Source organism: Bufo gargarizans, chromosome 11 (assembly GCF_014858855.1).
Source record: "Bufo gargarizans isolate SCDJY-AF-19 chromosome 11, ASM1485885v1, whole genome shotgun sequence".
Classification (NCBI taxonomy): domain Eukaryota; kingdom Metazoa; phylum Chordata; class Amphibia; order Anura; family Bufonidae; genus Bufo; species Bufo gargarizans.
The window spans coordinates 5,433,887-5,446,742 of NC_058090.1; the positions used below are offsets into that span (position 1 = coordinate 5,433,887).

General features: G+C 42.2%; 1 protein-coding gene across 2 annotated transcripts in view; it reads right to left on the reverse strand.

Annotated features, from left to right (window-relative positions):
* Window positions 1–12,856, reverse strand: part of MDGA2 (MAM domain containing glycosylphosphatidylinositol anchor 2) — a 431,166-nt gene that overhangs the window by 175,733 nt on the left and 242,577 nt on the right. For both annotated transcript variants that reach the window (XM_044272149.1, XM_044272148.1), the window contains exon 3: window positions 3,326–3,500. In XM_044272149.1, the coding sequence (XP_044128084.1) occupies window positions 3,326–3,500 (175 nt within the window). The remainder of the gene's footprint in view (window positions 1–3,325; window positions 3,501–12,856) is intronic.

Sequence of the window (12,856 nt, forward strand, 5' to 3'; positions counted from 1 at the left end):
ATGTGTTCAAGCATTGAAAAGAGACTTGATTGCTTCATTCAGACACGGATCCAAAATACTTCTGGAAATGATGTATATTTATCTCTCACATCAGACTGCCATCTAAATATAGCGGCCTCTGTTCTTTTCCCGGGGCCTTCACTATGGAAATAGAACAGAAATGCAAACCTTCCACTCATTAGTATTTTTGTTGCTTTTTTTTTTTTAAATACCAAGATGTCGGCTTGGATTGTTTACATGAGGTCTGCGTATGGGAGGCTGTCATTTACATACAGAATTCACATGTCCATTATGTAACACCCGATCATCATCGTTACATTGTTTCGAGAAAAACCCTTTGATGGGAATGATGAAACTAGATCCGTCAGGAGGAATGCAAATGATTGTTTTAGGAAATGTTTGTGCGAATGTTTCAATTACTGCACCTCAAATTACACGGAGGAATTCAGGGAAGTGAAATAAAATTAACGTGTACATTTATGGCGCCCAATTAAGTTTACATTAGGCGATATTTTTTTTTCAAATAAGGAAATTTGAAGCCGAAGAAATTGAAATACAGTATACTAAAGCAAGACGGGATCCGAGATGGAAAGTACTGTAGAAGACAAGGACAATGGTTCGGTTTCCTGTCCTAGTCAAGGCAGAGAGACCTAATGGTACCTCCTCCGGCACCTAAGACCAGCCCGCTTCCCCCACAGTACACTCCTTTCATGAAGTCCTAAAGAGCTGATTTATATAATACATTCAGAAAGACTGGACAATGCATTGTTCTTAAAGTGATCCCCTGCGGTATATCTAAAAATCTATTTAAAGTGATTGTTCAGTAGGAAACTCAAATATTGTATATAAGTTAATATCTACAGGAGATGATGACCTGAGATTTATTTCCCCCAGATCTTGCACCTTGGCTACTTTTTAGTTCAGCTCCTTTCGGGCAGTGATCTGTCACTACAGCTCAGCTACAAGGTATATAGGAATCCTAAGGTAGTCTGAGACACGCCCCTGTCTCATCATTGGCTGCAGCTTATCACCTTCTTACCAGGAAGTCAGTGCCTGGGGAGAGGATTTCTATCACAGGAGGAACAGAAGAGTATAAGTCCAGAAAAGAGAGAGAAAAAATATTTTTCTAGAAAACTGCTTCGCAAGGAATGGGGCTACAGGTTAGTCTAGAAGATCCAAATTGTTAAAATACTGTGGTCTATCTCTGTGGTTTTCATTGCGTTGAGCAGAAAGTGGCTTCAGCTACATCTACAGATCAGAAATCAAAATGGGTCCCACTTCTGGTGCTAATTCATCAACACCCTGCAGAACAGGAGGACATGGCAGCCACCTCTCCCTCCACCGTAGGAGAAAATGTGGCAGGGGGTGTTGTGCACATAAGGAGAGGTACTCGAGGTGACAATAATTGGTTCTAGAAATTTGAATGTTACTAGAGGCCTGTCTACCATAGAGAAGGAACATGAAGCCTTCCTGACGCATACGGCAACTGGGCACGGGAAACGCAGTGAGGAAGAGCGTTATGGTCAAGGCATAAAATACAGACCGTTATATGTCTATAAATGCAAGTATCATTCCTATACAAGAAGCCTTAGGGCTCATGCACACAAACGTATTTTCTTTCCGTGTCTGTTGTGGGTTTTTTGCGGACAGTATGCAGAACCTTTCACTTCAATGGGTGCACAAACAAAAAACAGAAGTTACTCCGTGTACATTCCATTTCCGTATGTCCGTATTTCCGTTCCATAAAAATATAGAACATGTCTTATTATTGTCCACATTATGAACAAGGATAGGACTGTTCTATTAGGGGCCAGCTGTTCTGTTCCACAAAATACATAATGCACAAGGACGGCATACGTATTTTTTGCTGATCCGTTTTTTGCGGACCGCAAAATACATACGGTCATGTGCATGAGCCCTTAGGCTACATAACTACAGTACACAGAGGAAAAGGAAAGTGGAAGTGATGTAAATTTACTACAGTTCATCGTTAAATGGAATTAGCCACTTTGGATGGTCACTTTTTGTTAGGAAGGTCCCACGATGAGCTGATCACAAAGCATCCGAAGCGATCAAGTGAACCCAGCTGTAAGTATTCACTTTCCCTGCAATGCCTCCGCAGGAGAAATGAAGTATTACACCGTACTGCACAAATGTTTTGGCTGATAGATGAGGGCCCTAAAGGTGTGACCCCTAAGCCCCTTGTCCCTGCCGACCTTCAATGTCCCTTTAACCCATTGGGTGCATAACATAAATATGTACGGTAATTCCAGAAGGTGTTTTGACAATACTCAGAAGTAACCCAATACGTGAAGCAGTATGTTTTATCAGTAAGAGCATACAGCTCCTGGATCATCTATGGAGAGATTTGCACTTTCAATACCACCTAGTTTTATAGAGGGTTCTTCAACCAAAAATGAAAACCTGACTGTGCCATCACCTTCTTCCATCTAGCAAATTCAGAAAGCAGATTCCTGTAAGCAATTCTAGCTCTTATAGAGTTCATTTCCATGCCCTGTGGTCACCCAGAGAGCTCTATATGGCAGCTGATCACAGGAAAACATTACCTGGTGACCCGGTAGCAGAAGAACACGACATGCTGGGAAGAATGAATCACGGGAGAGAGAGTAGCCAAATACCTATGGTCTACTGAAACAGGCTTCCAAATCTCCTACCACTAGTGTTAACCTAACACCATTATGAGGTGGCCTAATTAGTATTGATTTAATTAAAATAATGAGGCATCAGCCCTGGGGCCCATCATCCTGAGGAACCTGCCTAGCTTCTTATTGAAATAGTAGAGAGTTTTTGATATTCTCTCTCATTGATGATCCCAAGTATTTTTACGTTCAATAAATCCGATGACCTATCGGAAATCTCCGTGCCCCTCCTTCATCCATATCTGGTCTCCTAGGGGGTGTTCTTCTCATAGAAGATGATCAATACGCATAATATGTGGTGAAACTGAAAATGTGTCACAGGATTCTGGTCTGGATGAGGGGGGTCATCTCAAAGAGTTTTATTTTTTTGGGAGAAGTTTTACTGTAATATAGACTTTGTCATTTAGGTTCCTCCTGTGTGATGACCTCTTATATTATCCAGATTTACAACCACAACAATTTCAAAGGGAATAATCAAGACCATATACTCTATTCAGTGATACATGGCATAGAACAATAAAGGGATGGAGAATAGTGGGGCAACTGTATGGACTATACATAAAGAGCGATAAATGAGCGTGAGGATGGGTTGTACACACTCTACATCATTATACTCTCTACAATTAGACTGGAGATAGAAGAGAATAATGGCCTTTTGTACTCACAGTATACATCCACTCGGATAGACTTTATTGCAGGAGAGCCCAGCCCATTTTCTGCTTTGCAGTAGTATCTTCCTCCTTGATGCCTCTGGATATCTGTAATCCTCAAGGTCTCGTTGAAGACACTGGAGTCTTGAAATCTATCGGATGCACTTCCTGCTGTTTTGGTCCACCTGATCTGAGCAAGCATCAGAAAATACTGTTAGTGCATTACAAAGTAACACCAGTTTAGTCAACATGAACTAGACATCTTGGATTGGCCTGGCCCAACAGAATACCCAATGACCCTAGAGGGGCTGAAGTTCTGAAACAATCATGAGCCTCTATGGTCCAGTAGATGACAGCCCCATTTAAGCTATTTAAAGCCAGTGACTCTTGCTGCAATTTAGTAATTCGGAAGGGATGGGCAGTGGCTCCCATTGTAGAGGCCCAGAAAGTACATAGAGACTTTTCTTGAAGGCAAAGCTCTAGGGTGAAAATATATGCAAATTATCTGAAAACAAAAAAATAAGAATATTCGAAATATCGTATTTATAGCACTATATTCAAAATATTCGCGAATTAGCGAAGTGCCGATATTCGCAAAAAAAATTCGATATTCGAATATTCGCGCTCAACACTACCAAAGAAGAGTGAGCTATCTGTAGACAGCTGCATCTAAGGCATCTCATCCAGCCAACTAGTACCCTGTTCTTTACTGACAAGGGGCAAGAACCCCAAAACTGCTGTCCACCTTTTGGAGACTCTGGTTTTATTTTACTAATTTGTATACTTTTTTCCATGGAGCATTGCCTCAGAAATAAGACTCCATTCACCCTCTAGGTCTCTTCAATGAGAACCAATGCCCCTACAATCTGTCTTGTCTACCCAACCACTATCCTGCTATCTCCTGATGGGCGTCAATAGCCCCGTAACAGCTGTCTACGGCTGTCTCCATCTAAGTTCTTCCATGGCTGTGGTATAGATGGGCAAATCGATACATTAGAATGGAAAATCAACCCAAAATCTGGAAAAAGAGAGAAAGATTTTCCAGGTCCTTTTTAAACAATGTTTTATTTGGGTAGAATCGATCTCTGCCACAATAAAATTTCTTGGCCTATTCGGATGAATTGACTGAAACAAATGTTATGAAATGTGCTCATCTCTAGGCTGTGGCAGTCTCCTGACCAGATGCAACAGCTGTCACTCAAAGCAAAGGCGATTGGCTGGGAAAGGATTCAGTGCAGAGAGCCCAGGACACTGAAGAGGATGGGATAACCTCCATAGCACATCAGGATCATGGTGCCTTGGGAATTAAAAGTTGGATCTCTGGGTCATTAAACTTGCTTGACCATCACCGTAGGTTTTATTATGCTGCTCCCTGATATGGTGCTGTCAGCAGTTTTGAGAGGTAAAAACTGCTGGCAGACTCCCTTTAGGCCGGCATAAGGAGATCTAAAGCCATAAGCCATGATGGTCAGGTGAAAATAGATTTCCACTAGCTTTCGATGCTTAGTTGGTCCCAACTCATCCTTCAAATTCCAGCAGTAGACATCTCATTACCGGCAGACGACTGGCCTCAGTGATGATAATAACAACAGGCTCCTGCTCGCTGGCGCTCTAATATTAAAATCCCTCCCATACTTTTAATTTCAGTGGCTTTCTAGAGACAAAATGTCATTCACCAATGAGCTTTGCAATGCCCAGGGCCTAACAATGTTGATCTAGCGAGATGAAGCCTCGGTTCATTGACGCTCATTGTTCTACAAGCAAAATAAAGCAAAGTACACAATGAAGTATTAAGGGCGAATATTCCAATCGCAACAGCGTGCAGCACCTTATTATAGAGGGTACATCTTCTGTGATAACATGTAATGAATAATAAGAACAGAAACAGGAGAATTTACTGAAAAACGATCACCAACCAGGTCCCCGGGAAGACAATAGTGGCAAAATGGCTTTATGTAATAGCTTATTTAGCAAATGCTAGGATTTCAGATATTACTTATTATATGGAGTCACTTGACCAAAATATGAAAAAAAAACATCAGCGTGTGATGAATTTCTACCATCCAATAACATAATATCAGGAGATTAACCACAAGTCAGAATCTAGCACTGTGCAATTAATATACCCACTCGTGCTCTACAAGCTTCCTCCCTGTTGTACCCACCTAGATGACAACATCCAGAAAATTGCGGATTTACATCTCAGGCTTGATGGAATAGTTGTGGTTCTGTAAATGAAAATTACAAATTCCACAGAAAAGAAATTGCCTTCTCATATGCGTGAGAAGGAAAAACAAGATGGATTATTTTCTAGAAGAACAATCAGTTTAAAAGGACTCTTGAGCAGTAAGAACAACCAATAGACCCAAGTGCAGTAGGCCTTCATTTATAGGTGCACCGAAGTGTGGATGTCACATATTATTACAGATATAGGCCACCGACTTCTACTGAAAAAGAATAGTAGTACCATCTATCATGGGTGTATTCTGATGTCCATATTACCTAAAGGCTGTTAGATTGGGCGCAAGGGACTTGTTTCTCACCTATTGTAGTTCCAGCATCATGTTCCGGCGGCAACAGCAGTCCCTGCCATCAACCTCACTTGGTTCCAGCACCACGCTCCATTGTGCAGCTGCTGCTTCTGTCCATGGTCTCATCTGGTGCCTACTTCTTTCCTGCTCAGGCCCTTATTCTCCAACCCAGCCCTGCTGCTCAGGATACAAATTGAGTGCCCAAAAATTACATTGGGCCTGGTGGTCTAGTCAAAAAGAAATGCTTTTCCTGGTGTTCGAGGTTGATCTACTAAGGTTGATCCTGACCCAGACCTCAGATAGCTCATGATCTGGCTCCTGCTTGTCCACTCTGATTTCTTGGTACCTGTAGTTCTACTTCTTTCTCTGACCTTTGGCTTCATTCTCGACTATGCTTCCATTGATCCTAATCTTAACGTTGTTCCTGAGATCACTCCTGCCTTGTCTGTCTGATTGCCTACCTGGTACCTGTAGTTCTGCACCTAACTTTGACCCTTGGCTTGTTCATGACAATGTTTCCACTGATCCTGATCCTGACTTTGTTCCTGGCCTCACTTCTGCGTTGTCCCTCTGATTGTCTGCCTAGTACTTTTAGTTCTCCTGCTTGGCTCTCTTTACTATGCTTCCATCTCATCTTCTGGCCTGCCACATCCTAACCGCTCTCCTGGTGTCTATTCTTGGCTGATTACACTGCATCAGCATCAGCACTCTTGCTGTCAATCCATGACTATTCTTTGGACAAGATCATTTTCATCATCTCACCTGAGATTAGTATTGAGCCTCAAATATGAATGTCACTTGAGTCATCCTACAATCCTTCTGGAGAATATGGTCTTCAAGCTGAACATTTAGCAAATGTGATATTGGTTACTGTCAATTACGTGTATGGCACTTAAATTAGTAATTATTATTTCACTGCTCTCCAGCCGGCCATCCCGCTGCCTTGCTCGCTTAATTGTGTTCTGCGTAGCTTCACTTGCTTGGCCAGCCTTATTCTGCATCTCAATTGATTTTTGTACGTTGGATTCGCTGCCAATTTTTATGATCATTTAAATGTCTTTCTCTACTTTTTTTCTGACGGGTTGAACAGTTTCACGCTTATAGAATCTAGAAGCTACTTATCAGATTATGGAATCAAATCCAATTTACAGAATATGTGATGACTGTTTTCTAGTCAGATGAGCTAAAAAGGTCATGAAGCTGGTCCAAAAACCCAGAATCTTAACGAAACTTTCTTCCATGTAAGTCTAACTTCCCTTGAAAGGTGCTGATTGACACCACATTAATGTGGGGATGAGACCAAACTGGAACAATCCTCAGGGCCGGTGCTACCATAAGGCAGACCAAGCGGCTGCCTTAGGGCGCACCCTGGGGGAGGGCGGAAAAATGTGACATTGAGGGGGAGAAATGTGACATGGAGGGCTGATGTGACATATGGGGGTGATTTGACATCGAGGGGGAGAAATGTGACATGGGGGGCTGATGGCTTACATGGGGGGCTGATGGCTTACATGGGGGCATGATGGCTTACATGGTGGCATGATGGATGGGGGCTGGTGGCTGACATGGGGGGGCTAATGGCTGACATGGTGGCATGATGTCTGACATAGGAGTCTGATTAACATTGGGGGTCTGATTGGGGCTGTGAATTGAGGTCTGATTAACATTGGGAGTCTGATTGGGGATCTGATCTGAGGTCTGATTAACATTGGGGGTCTGATTGGGGATCTGATCTGAGGTCTGATTAACATTGGGGGTCTGATTGCTGGTCTGACCTGAGGTGTAATTGAAAATATTTTTTTCTTATTATCCTCCTCTAAAACCTAGGTGTGCATCTTAGAGGGCGAAAAATACGGTCCTCAAACCAGCGATTGTCTGAAGCAGAGTGAAGATACCAGGACCACACAGAGGAGAAGCCAGCTGCTGCAGACGGGACCAGGGCCAGGTGAGCTGTGAGGGGAGGGGGGGGGGGGAGGCGCCAAAATGTAGCTTTGCTTGTGTTGGCAAAAATCCTTGCATCGGCCCTGACAATCTTTACCAATGACCCCCAGAAGCTGCCTCTGTGTTACACATGACCTTGTCATGGAAGGTTCCCTAACCTCCTAGACAACTTCAGGTAATGGCTTGTAAAACCTAAAAAAGACCACTTTAGGTGCCATTTTGGTGTAGCCATAGAGGTTGTCACTTCCCTTCCCTGAAGATCTCTTAACTATGACAAAGAATTGCCCAAGGTGGTGAACTTTTGAGTTTATAGTTTTTTGGAATGTTTTGGTAATTCATACCACCAGGAGGTAGCTCAGATACTACAGAAACATCTCTCCACCACGGTTTGGTTGCCTGGACTTGACTCAGTCTTGCCAAAGTTCTCACGACCCAGTGGAACTTTGGGTACTCTCCCTCCGAAGGCCCCATAATACAAGTGTGTTCTTTCTAACCTTTTTACTTGGCTCGATATATTCCATGATGTGTGGTGTCACATCTGAGATTGAGACTGGTTTTGAAAATAAACATGGTCCTACATTTACTAATTTGAGGGCACCTAGATTTTCCCATAAGTTGTACCAAAATGTGTCCCACTGGCACATATAGGTTTAGAGACATTATCTAAACCAAGGGGCAGGAAATACCCTGAAATGGGGACAACTTTGTTGGAAAAGCGCGTGGTCTAATATGCATCATTTTGCTCCAAAATTTCACTACAATTCTGGCTTAAAATTAGAGAAAAGTGTCTGCACTGTTTCATCCATCCTGGATGTCCCCTGTGATAAATCTGCTGCAGGACTAGACAACTAGTCTAAGGTCACAGCATTTATAGGATTAGTAAATCTGCTCCGTAATTTTGCAATACTCTTCTAGGAGATGTTTATGTTATGTTATGTTTATGTTATACTTATCTATGTGCCGGCACCCAGTGGTTCTGATGTGGATTGCACGTTGCAATTATGTATTGAATTTGTATTTCGTAAGAAATTGGAGACATGATAGAAAATAATGGACAGGTAAAGGGCGGAAGCCTCTGGAGATGTATGGTTCGCTTTTATGATAGCTACATCTCCATAGATGTGCCGGCCTTTATTTTTTATCTTACCACAAAGTTTCAAAGAGTATGAAAAATTGTATAACTCAAATATAAAAGAGACAATGCTTCAAATACAACAAAAGGTGAGAAGACTTCAGCGGGTACTGAACTCATCATGTCCCACTATAGACGGTAGCAATCTACTCCCAGTCCCATTGGATGATACAGATGTACTGTAATACAAATGAAAAGAACATAAGGGTTTCGAAAATGTGGATGCAATCATTGTCTTCTACACGGGGGTCAGTGACCGTCAATGCCAGGATCATCTATTCATTCGCTCCTAGAGGCCTGGTGAGCCCCCATTGGGTAAATCTCACACAGGGTGAGACTTTAGATTACCTTCCATGTTATATTCTTCCTGAGTCTATGTAGTTTCTCTAGTTCTCCCAGCATTCACCCACCAACCATATACTGTACAGCCTTATATGAGTCCAGTAGAACAGTGCCATGTGTTGCTATCTCTTTTCGCAACGCTCCAGCTCCATTGTGCCAACTGCAGATATTATCAACCTCCACTGAGACATTATATCTTGAAAAAATACAAATATTTGTATCTGTATGTAGTAATCTTCTGAGCTCCCTCTAGTGGTGGCTGTATATATCTGTATGTAGTAATCTCCTGAGCTCCCTGTAGTGGTGGCTGCATATATCTGTATGTAGTAATCTCCTGAGCTCCCTCTAGTGGTGGCTGTATATATCTGTATGTAGTAATCTCCTGAGCTCCCTCTAGTGGTGGCTGTATATATCTGTATGCAGTAATCTCCTGAGCTCCCTGTAGTGGTGGCTGTATATATCTGTATGTAGTAATCTCCTGAGCTCCCTCTAGTGGTGACTGTATATATCTGTATGCAGTAATCTCCTGAGCTCCCCCTAGTGGTGGCTGTATATATCAGTATGTAGTAACCTCCTGAGCTCCCTCTAGTGGTGGCTGTATATATCTGTATGTAGTAATCTCCTGAGCTCCCTCTGGTGGTAGCTGTATATATCTGTATGCTATAATCTCCTGAGTTCCCTCTGGTATTGGCTGTATATATCTGTATGTAGTAATCTCCTGAGGTCCCTCTAGTGGTGACTGTCCATATCTATATGTAGTAAGCTCCCGAGCTCCCTCTAGTGGTGGCTGTATATTTCTGTATATAGTAATCTCCTGAGGTCCCTCAAGTAGTGACTGTCCATATCTATATGTGATAATCTCCTTAACTTCACCTAGTGGTGGCTATATATATATATATATATATATATATATATATCCTTATGCAGTAATCTTCAGATCTCCATCTAGTGATGATTATATCTATTTGTATGTAGTAATATCCTGAGCTCCCTCTGGTGGGGGCTGTATATATCTGTATGTAGCAAGCTCCTCATCTCCGTCTAGTGGTTGCTGTATATATCTGTGTGTGTGGTAGTCTCCTGCGCTCCTTCTAGTGGTGGCTGGATATATCGGTATGTAGTAATCTCCTGAGCTCCCTCTAGTGGTGGCTGTATATATCTGTATGTAGTAATCTCCTGAGCTCCCCCTAGTGGTGGCTGGATATATCGGTATGTAGTAATCTCCTGAACTCCCTCTAGTGGTGGCTGTATATATCTGTATGTATTAATCTCCTGAGCTCCCTCTAGTGGTGGCTGTATATATCTGTATGTAATAATCTCCTGAGCTCCCTCTAGTGGTGGCTGTATATATCTGTATGTAGTAATCTCCTGAGCTACTTCTAGTGGTGGCTGGATATATCTGTATGTAGTAATCTCCTGAGCTCCCTCTAGTGGTGGCGGTATATATCTGTATGCAGTAATCTCCTGAGCTCCCTCTAGTGGTGGCTGTATATATCTGTATGTAGTAATCTCCTGAGCTCCTTCTAGTGATGGCTGTATATATCTGTATGTAGTAATCTCCCGAGCTCCCTCTAGTGGTGGCTGTATATATCTGTATGTAGTAATCTCCTGAGCTCCCTCTAGTGGTGGCTGTATATATCTGTATGTAGTAATCTCCTGAGCTCCTTCTAGTGATGGCTGTATATATCTGTATGTAGTAATCTCCTGAGCTCCCTCTAGTGATGGCTGTATATATCTGTATGTAGTAATCTCCTGAGCTCCCTGTAGTGGTGGCTGTATATATCTGTATGTAGTAATCTCCTGAGCTCCCTCTAGTGGTGGCTGTATATATCTGTATGCAGTAATCTCCTGAGCTCCATCTAGTGGTGACTGTATATATCTGTATGTAGTAATCTCCTGAGCTCCTTCTAGTGGTGTCTGTATATATCTGTATGTAGTAATCTCCTGAGCTCCCTCTAGTGGTGGCTGTATATATCTGTATGTAGTAATCTCCTGAGCTTCCTCTAGTGGTGGCTGTATATATCTGTATGTGGTAATCTCCTGAGCTCCCTCTAGTGGTGGCTGTATATATCTGTATGTAGTAATCTCCTGAGCTCCCTCTAGTGGTAGCTGTATAATATATCTGTATGTAGTAATCTCCTGAGCGCCCTCTAGTGGTGGCTGTATATATCTGTATGCAGTAATCTCCTGAGCTCCCTCTAGTGGTGGCTGTATATATCTGTATGCAGTAATCTCCTGAGCTCCATCTAGTGGTGACTGTATATATCTGTATGTAGTAATCTCCTGAGCTCCCTCTAGTGGTAGCTGTATAATATATCTGTATGCAGTAATCTCCTGAGCTCCCTCTAGTGGTGGCTGTATATATCTGTATGCAGTAACCTCCTGAGCTCCCTCTAGTGGTGGCTGTATATATATATCTGTATGTAGTAATCTCCTGAGCTCCCTCTAGTGGTGGCTGTATATATCTGTATGTAGTAACCTCCTGAGCTCCCTCTAGTGGTGACTGTATATATCTGTATGTAGTAATCTCCTGAGCTCCCTCTAGTGGTGGCTGTATATATCTGTATGTAGTAATCTCCTGAGCTTCCTCTAGTGGTGGCTGTATATATCTGTATGTAGTAATCTCCTGAGCTCCCTCTAGTGGTGGCTGTATATATCTGTATGTAGTAATCTCCTGAGCTCCCTCTAGTGGTGGCTGTATATATCTGTTTGTAGTAATCTCCTGAGCTCCCTCTATTGGTGACTGTTTGGATGTTTTTATCCGAAGTTGATTCGCTCATTCCTAAGTCAATTTGCATAATACTTAGAATGTTACCTTGGAACCGAACCCGAGTTCGGGAAATGTTTTTTTTTTTTACAGTAGAAATGAATTTCTGAAGCTATTATGCAAAGTCTCGCGAGACTTCGCGAAATAATAACTTTGGCTCATCGCTCCGTACATTATTCAAAGTATTATGCGGATTGACTTTGATTCTCTCCTCCCATGTGGCTGTATACATTTGTACATATTAAGAAGCTGAGCTCCCTCTAGTGGTCGCAGTGGGCCTCAAGACTTATGTCACTCTACTCTTTATCTATGCGGGAGATTTGGGGCTCTGTTTCAGGTTATTAAGAGATTAATCAGCTTAGAAATTTGAACCTTTAAATGACTTGATGAGAAAAGGTTTCTACATTATGACAAATAGATTATTATTCACACATACCTTCCAATTTGTATGCCGTGAAAAATCTATGAAGGGAGATATGTGTTTTTTCCTGCAGATAATGCTGGGTACTAATTTAGGCATGAGTCAAGTTGCGTTTTGTCAGCTGCTCAGTGAACATCGGTGAATCTCTCAGTGAGCTGAATAATGTCACACTAAATCATTTTCAATTTTCATAACAAGAACTCGGTTAATAATGAAACAGCTGCCGCATCCTGGCCAAAGCCCGAAAACTCAATTCATCTAAAAGCATTAGAAGCTAATAGGGATTACACACTTTAACTCCATTATCCAGGTATTCACACAGTGTGTGCAGAGCCAGATATGGAAGATATACATAGATATATATACACTGCTGATTATACACCAACTAGCCAGCCAAAGCATTAAAACCACC